Raw genomic sequence first — 8899 nt, 5'->3', positions numbered from 1 at the left:
GTTTCCTCCCACAATCCAAAAATGTGAGGTTAGGGTGGATTGGCCGTGCTAAATTGCCCATAGTGTTAGGTGAAGGGGTAAATGTAGGGGAATGGGTCTGGGTGGGTTGCACTTCTGCAGGTCAGTGCGGACTTGTTGGCCCGAAGGGCCTGTTTCCACACTGTAAGTAATCTAATCTAAAATAAGGTGGGGGAATAGGATAGAGTCCAAAGACAGAGAAGAACAGTTGGACAAAGGAGTGGATAACGATCTGACTAGGAGGCTGAATAACTGTTAATGGAGATTGTTAGTGGCTTACAATGGATAGTATGTAATGGCAGACTATATGATAACAACTGATGTGAAAGGTTAGAGGCTAGGACATGGGAGAGTTCAAGCCCTAAAATTATTGAACTCAATATTGAGTCCAGAAGGCTGCAGGGTCCCCAAGTGGAAAATGAGGGATGTTCTTCCAGTTTGCACTGAGCTTCGCTGGAGCACCGCAGCAAGACTGAGACAGAGGTGTTGGCCAAGGAGCAAGTGGTATGTTAAAGTGGCAGATAACTGGAAGCTCAGCATCATTTTTGTGGCCAGAACATAGGTGTTCTGCGAAGCAGTCAGCTCATTCCCCCGTGTAGAGGAGACCATTTTGTGAGAAGCAAATGCAATAGACTAGATTGTGAGAAATGCAGGTAAAGGGCTGCTTCACCTGGAAGGTATGTTTAAGCCCTTGGATACTGAGGAGGTAAGAGATAAATGGGCAGGTGCTGCACCTTCAGCAACTACAGAGGAAGATGTCATGGGGCTGTGGGGTAGTGTTGGGAGTGAAGGTAGAGAGGGGCAGGCTGTCCTGGAGGGAGTGCTCTCTACGGAATGCGGACATGGGAGGGGAGAAGTGGTGACATTCAGCTGGAGGTGGTGGAAATGGCAGCTGATGATATTCTGGATGCGGATGCTGGTTAGATGGTAAGTAAAGACAAGAAGAATCCTATCGCTGTTGCGGGAGGAAGAGAGGAGCTAAAGGCAGAAGTGCGGGAGATGAGTTGGAGCCGGTTGAAAGTTCTGTCGATAACGGTGCTGGGGAATCATCGTTTGAGGAAAAAGGTGGACATTTTCGATGTTTCCTTGTTGAAGTTGGCCTCACTGGAACAAATGCGATGGAGATAGATTAACTGGGAGAAATCATAGTCTTGATAGTAACTTGGATTGGCAGTTAGATATACAGACACTGAAGTAGCTGATATATTTTGCAATATTAATTGTATGAGTCCTAGGAAATTTGAGCTCCTCTGAAGCCTCATTCAAATTCCTCAATAAAACTTGTCGGAAGTGGCAACTGGCTGTGAAAAGCAATGCCAAGTAGTAGGAGGGTGGGAACTAAATTTTATGGCTCTCAACTAAGTTTTAGAGTATGGAGATTTCGGGGGCAGGAAGAAGAAACCAAACTCAAGAGAGAATGAGGTGCATTTCTCAGCTTCCTTTGGCAACTGTTTTAATACAAAGCAAATTGGCGTGCAGGCAAGGTCATTAGTACTTTAAGATGAATTTCCTGCTCCATGTGGCCCAGGGTAAAAATAGTACCAAGCATTTATGGATTACACTAAATGGAAATAGAGTCATAGAGTCATAGAGATGTACAGCATAGAAACAGACCCTTTGGTCCAACCCGTCCATGCCAGCCAGATATCCCAACCCAATCTAGTCCCACCTGCCAGCACCCGGCCCATATCCTTCCAAACCCTTCCTATTCATATACCCATCCAAATGCCTTTTAAATGTTTGTACCAGCCTCCACTACTTCCTCTATCTTTCCCCTCTCACCCTAAACCTATGCCCTCTAGTTCTGGACTCCCCGACTCCAGGGAAAAGACTTTGCCGATTTACCCTATCCATACCCCTCATGATTTTGTAAACCTCTATAAGGTCACCCCTCAGCCTCCGACGCTCCAAGGAAAATGACCCCAGCCTGTTCAGTCTCTCCCGATAGCTCAAATCCTCCAACCCTGGCAACATCCCTGTAAATCTTTTCTGAACCCTTTCAAGTTTCACAACATCTTTCCAATAGTGATGAAGTATTTGACAAAATATGTGTTAAAACATTTTAAAACTGAATTAAATAAATTGCCAATGTTGGTTTATTAGCACTTACAACATTCATGACCACACTTGTCTTTATTTTTGCAGTAATGATTACAATGTCTTTTTCCAGGTTCTGTGTAGCTTCGTTCATTGGTAGAACCTGAATTTACAATGTAAGACACAATGGGGATAAAGTAGCAGAATGTGAAACTTATCTTCAAATATCAATAGCTTACTTTAAGAAATTTTAAACAGAACCATTGCATCTAGCACAAACCTCGAAAGTATTGAAGGTTATTTGCTGAAATGAAATTGCAATATGCTGACATTTTACTGTTAAGATGTTTTATATAAATGATTGAAAAGGCTGCCAGCATCATTAAAAACCCATCACATCTTGGTAATGATCTCCTACAATTTCATCCATCAGGCAGAAGATTCAGTAGCCTGAACACACACACACATCAGTAGGTTCAGGAACAACTTCTTCCCAGCTATCATTAGAGTGATGAATGAACTCTCTAGCCTCAAATAATGCTGATCTTGCTGAGGCTGATCTCATGCCCTGTGCAATGTAACCTGTATGCCTCGAAGTCTTTTTGATCTGTACACCCTTGCTAACTATGATCGCATAAACAAATATTTTCACTGTACCTTGGTACACATGACAATATATCAATCATTCAGCATTGCAGAGTCCCTTTTTGCTCTCTGATTGATTGGTTAGGAAGTGGGTGGAGGGAAAAAAGTGGCAACTATAAAGCTATCAGTTTAAATTAATTGTGGGGACAAATCTCCAGGAAAGAGACTGAGCACTTAGTCAACTATAAACAGATCAAACACAACACAAATTTGTAAAGCTGATCAATCCAGAAGATTTTTTGAGGCAGTCACAGCATGGTTGATAGTGTGGTTTCAATTAATGATGTCTATTTGATCTTTTATAATTTATTTGATAAAGTTCTACAAAGAGATTATAATAAAAAAAATTAAAGTGCTCAGAATTGGAAGCAATATTGAGTTGTTGGATGGCAATTAGAAGTGAAAGGCAAAAGATAAGGATAAAGGGGGCATTCTCTGACCAGAAGATGTGACAAGTGGTGGTATTCTCCAGGGATTTGAACTGTGGCCTGAGCTTTATAACTTACATATGATTTAAATGAAAGAATAAGGAATTATATGCCCAAGTTTGCAGGTGAAATAAAGTAAGCAGGTATAGTAAGTTGTGCAGACAGGAGTCGGACAGAACATAAATTGAGTGTCCTAAACTACGATGGGGAAGTTCAATGTTGAAAATGTATCATTAGCTATTTTGGTTCAGGGAAAATATTCAAAATATTTTCTTCAGAACAGACAAAGAGCTATGGAGGAGCAAACGGATTTCAGAGTACACTAAAAGTTAAGATGCAGGTTTAAAAGTCAATGAAAAAAATCTAATATAACATTGGCCTTTATCATAAGTGATCTCAGACAGAATCATAGAATTACAGATCATAAAAGGATGCCATTTGGCCCATTGTGCATGCATGGATATTTGAAAGAAGTATGGTATGAGCACATTACATTTTCTTCATAATCCTGAAATGTTTTATTTTTTAGGACATTAAATCTGCTTCTATAATCCTTGCACACAATGTCTTCCAGAGCATAACAACAACCTAAACTTTTCTCTTCACTGTTATGGACTAGGTCAAATCACTCAAAACCTTCTTATGCAGGCAGCCCAGATCATAACTTTGCTATTTGTTTTGCTAAGTGTACAGTGAAAATTACCTGGAGTAAGTTAGCTAGGTTGACTATCAGGATTTAAAACAGAGAAACATTTATTCACAAAATTACAGGATGAAACACAAAGAACAGAACATTGAATATCTACTGAACTCAGTCTTATCCAAGTTAGACTTAATTATGCTGTTCTGAAAATAAACAACAGTCCCAATAAACAAACCCCTTAAACACAGAGCAAAAATGAGACAAAGGCTTACAGGGCGAAGTCAGAAGGGCAGAAGGAGAGAGAGTACAGCAGCCTGTTTCCACACAGCCCACCGCTGAACTGACTCAAACAAGACTTTAGCTTCTAGGACTGACCACTCCCCTTTCATTATACAGGTTACTCCTAAAACATGAAAGCTTTGGCCTCAAGTCTCATCTGTTTATGTATAAACAAAAAGGCCTCTCAGTAAACCCTTTCATCTCCATATCAAACCAGTTATTTCGGAGCCCAGAATGTTTTACGACCCCTCTGATAAAGACCAAGGACACAGTATCCTTGAGTAAAGGTACAGCTTTTAGAATAAAGGACTAGCTTTGCAGCATCACCCATTTGGCTTTTAGGGAATTAGATACCCACCTTCTGGTTATGGATCTACTTTTCAATGGAAGCTGTTTCTTCCTGTGTAATCTAATAAAATCCCTTAAAATTTTGAACACCTTAAAAATCTTTTCAATTTTCCCTTAATCTATCTTCTCTAAAAATAATCCCAACTTTGAGTATATCCATATAACTGAATAATAATGAGTTGGAATACAAAAGCACTAAATAATGCATCAGTAGCCCAGGAGCTTTGTTAGACACTATCTGGAATACTATCCAGAATTCAGTACATTTTACCTTGGAGGAAGTCCAGCACTAATTTGCCAGAATGATTTGGTTAACAGGTTATTAAATAATTTGTACAGTTAGGTAGTAATATGTATATGCTAAGTAGTTTTTTTTTTGCTGGGTATTTGTGGAATTAGGACATTGCGTCTTTGGAGGAGAACAAGAGACAGTTTTTGGGATTTGCTGTGGTACTTAGGTGGTTAATTGAGAAACAATTGGGTTTTCTGCTGCTCTTAATCTAGAGTGTTGGAGGCTGAGGGGCAACCTGATGCAAGTATATAAAACTTTGAGTGGCATTCATAGGATGAAAATATCAAATACTAAGGGACATAGATTTAAAGTGAGAGGGGGAAAATTTCGAAGAGATGTGTGAGACAAGTTATTTTATGCAGAGGGTGGTAGGAATGTGCTGCCAGATGAGATGGTAGAAGCAGGGACGATTGTAACATTTAAGAGGTATTTAGGCAGACACATGGAGAGGCACGAAATAGAGGGATACAGACTATTGCAGGCAGATAGGATTCATTTAGAGTTACATTCTGGTCGATGCAGACATATTGGGCTGAAGGGAATGTTCCTGTGCTATATTTTTCTGTGTTCTTGAATTATATTTCCCTCTGCCAGATAAAACTTAGTTGCCTTCACTCTTTGGAATGCTCTTACAGGTACTGCTCCAGATGCCTCCAGGCAACGAAGAGAAAGTAACTATTAAACAACTTCAATGACTCAAATGGAGAACATACTAACTGTTCAAAAAATTAATAGTTAGCACAGCTTTGAAGGAATAATTCTCTGCAGAGTCTTGTCAAAAGACAATTCTGCTCTCAGCCCTCGCAACCCAAACAATTAGACATAAAAGGATATCCTCCCCGCCATAGAAATTCATTATTTATATCATTTTTACAATGATTCAAAGAATTAATCAAAACATACCCTGAACTGCATTAATAGTGGGAAACATTAATGGACTTGCTGTCCTTTTCTGTTCAGCTGATTGCGACTGCTGTACATCAGACTTTTCATGAACAATATGAGCTCCAAACCTCTTTGGCCCTGAATAAAAGACTGAATACTTCTGCTGAATGTCCAAACCAACTAGATGGAAAATAGAAAACAAATGAAAACAGTGTCAACAGCCACAAACAGGAATTAGATAAATTAGATGCAACATCTGGAAATGTCCCAACTCCTAATTCTTGTCTCAAAGATGAAAATCCAGCCCCATTTCCAAAACATCTCTTTAACATCTCCATACTTGTCAATTTTACAGGGTCAATATATTACTGTGGGCAACATATTCGGGTTCTGTTCTTATCGTTGACAATTCTGGAAGCATAAGTTCCTTTAGTAATGTATTAGAGGACTTGACAGGGTGAATACTGACAAGCTGTTTCCCTTGACTGGAAAGTCTAGAACTAGGATTCAAAGTCTCAGGATGAACCATTTAGGATTGAGATTAGGAGAAACTTTTTCAGTTATGGATTTATGGAGTTTTCTATCTCAGAGAACTGTGGGATTGTTCAGTCATTGAATAGATTCGATTGAGACTGATAGATTTCAGACACTAATCGATTCAAGAGATTGAGAGTAGGGTACATGGAATTGAAATGGAAGATTAGCGACAATTTTATTGAAAGATACAGGAGGCTTGACGGGTCAAGTGGTCTACTCCTGCTATGATTTATCATGTTGTTATGGATCAATGAGTTATGTGACAAATGTCCCAGGTTTTTTGTTTTGTTTACAATAGGTAGGATTCCTTGCACCTAATTGAAAAAGAACAAAAGATCTTTGTTGTTTCCAATTAAGAAAAATAGTCTTAATGAGAAGATATAATTATGGTATTTTAAAAATCTGATTTATCAGTGCTTATATATAACTACTTCTAATTTGGCAGTTTTTGCATTGCCTGATCGTGTGTCTTTTCTAGATGTTTTTAAAATCATGAGAAGTATGGATAGAGTAAATAGACAAAGTCTTTTCCCTGGGGTGGGGGAGTCCAGACCAAGAGGGCATAGGTTTAAGGTGAGAGGGAAAAGATTTAAAAGGGATCTTCGGGGCAACTTTCTTATGCAAAGGATGGTCCATGTATGGAATTAACTGCTAGAGGAAGTGATGGAGGCTGGTGCAATTACAATATTTAAAAGGCATTTGGATGAGTATATGAATAGGAAGGTTTTGGAGGGATATGGGCCAAGTGCTGGCAAATGGGACTAGATTAATTTAGGATATCTGGTTGACATGGATGAATTGTACTGAAAGATCTGTTTCCCTGTTGCACATCTCTATGACTCTATGACTCTATAAGTACAGCAGAAATTGAATAGAATAGATTATATTTAAAGCATCCCCCTATTTTCATCTTTGTCAACACTATCACTGGTAGTTTGTGCTGAAAGCCAAAGTTTGTAGAATGAACATCCCTATGATATTACACTATTTTGTTGAGCACAAGTGAATTGCACTAAGAAGAACTGTATGCAATGCAAAAGGCATGCCTATAATTGATTCAAATAGCATTTTGCTTCGTAACTACCTAGTTCTGATTTTATATGTTAACTAGGAATCAAGTGTATTTATTATCCTTCACTTTCTATTACACGTTCTAGAAAGCAAAATAAATGATTCATATATACAAATGGGATTAAGGTTGAAACTGAAATATTAAAAAGAAATTTTACAAACTTTCTTTAAAAAGTTGAATTTTTTTACCTAATGGAGAAATTCAACATTTCACCAATATGAAATCAGTTTCAGAAACATAAAGATTTTAGATAAGTAATTTTGAACTTAGCATGCCTTTAATAGACCTGTTATGCCTCATTTAACAAGGCATAACTTTTTATGGTCAGACAAACAGCATAATAGGGCAAATTCTCATCAGTTCAGTGATTTCAGTTTGGTTGAAATGTGTAGGGTATGCACCCTTTAGAGAAGCATAGACTTTTGGACAGCAACTTCTGCATTTTCATGTTTAACTTTGCTTGTGCATATTTTAAACATTCAGTCAGTGTCATAAATTGGTAAAGTTAAAAAATCATACAACACCAGGTTATAGTCCAACAGGTTTATTTGGAAGCACGAGCTTTTGGAGCGCTGCTCCTTCATCAGGTAGCTTTGGAACAGGATCATAAGAGACAGAATTTATAGCAAAAGATGACAGTGTCATACAACTGAAATGATATATTGAATAAACCTAGATTGCTATTAAGTCTTTAATCTTTTAGAATGGGTTGCAGGTTTTGCTTCATCAATATGTAAATCCCAGAACTTCTTTTAAGTCACATTCTCAAGATAGCTTAAGGTTTTCTACAAAAAGGTGACATCTCAGCTCAGACAATGCACTGAAGATATGAGGTTAGATCTGTCTGTATCCCAATCTTGAGTCAGACTGATTCTATTTCCAAAGTAGAAATTTATAAAATATTACATGGATTGACTGCCTGCATTGTTTGAGCTGAGATGTCACCTATTTTTTCATAAAGCCTTGAGTCTGAAAGCTGGTATTTCCAAATAAACCTGTTGCACTATAACCTGGTGTTGTGTGATTTTAACTTTGTCCACCCTAGTCTAATAGCGGCACCCCCACATCACAGATTGGCAAAAACCTGGAGTTCTGTTCATCTTTTTTATGACTCATTTTAACTTGAATACGGACATAAAAACTCCACAGATTTTATTTTGGAATTCTTCTTTTCTCTTTAAATGGTTTAACTCACTTTTTATGCTGCAGCATATGTCACTGGAAATCTGGGTTAGGAACATAGCAGAGTTAGAAGGACAAGTAAAAGTCCTGATCTAAACACTTTCTGACAGGAGAAAGGAAATTTGACTCAAAAAATTGTATTTTTTAGCCCCATTGAGTGTACGCATGCGACAAGTGGGCTCAGAATATCATGCTCTGGATCAGTGATGCTGGAAGAGCACAGCAATTCAGGCAGCATCCAAGGACAGGCAAAATCGACGTTTCGGGCAAAAGCCCTTCATCAGGAATAAAGGCAGAGAGCCTGAAGCGTGGAGAGATAAGCTAGAGGAGGGGGGGGATGGGGAGAGAGTAGCATAGAGTACAATAGGTCAGTGGGGAAGGAGATGAAGGTGATAGGTCAGGGAGGAGAGGGTGGAGTGGATAGGTGGAAAAGGAGCTGGGCAGGTCGGACAAGTCCGGACAGGTCAGGGGATCGAGTTTCTGGAGGTTAGAAGCTAGGATGAGGTGGGGGAACGGGAAATGAGGAAACTGTT

The 8899-nt window shown here is 38.8% G+C and overlaps 1 protein-coding gene across 1 annotated transcript in view; it reads right to left on the bottom strand.

The window, feature by feature from the left end:
- The window catches only part of hfm1 (helicase for meiosis 1), a 201026-nt gene that overhangs the window by 14146 nt on the left and 177981 nt on the right, over positions 1 to 8899 (bottom strand). The window contains exons 30-31 of the mRNA XM_043698772.1: positions 5594 to 5755; positions 2129 to 2218 (exon numbers count right to left, since the gene is read on the bottom strand). Coding sequence (XP_043554707.1) covers positions 2129 to 2218; positions 5594 to 5755 — 252 coding nt within the window. The remainder of the gene's footprint in view (positions 1 to 2128; positions 2219 to 5593; positions 5756 to 8899) is intronic.

The sequence above is a fragment of the Chiloscyllium plagiosum genome, chromosome 11 (genome assembly GCF_004010195.1).
Source record: "Chiloscyllium plagiosum isolate BGI_BamShark_2017 chromosome 11, ASM401019v2, whole genome shotgun sequence".
In the NCBI taxonomy this organism is placed as follows: domain Eukaryota; kingdom Metazoa; phylum Chordata; class Chondrichthyes; order Orectolobiformes; family Hemiscylliidae; genus Chiloscyllium; species Chiloscyllium plagiosum.
The sequence above is the reverse complement of the archived record's forward strand: the minus strand, read 5'-3'. Positions and strand labels throughout refer to the sequence as shown.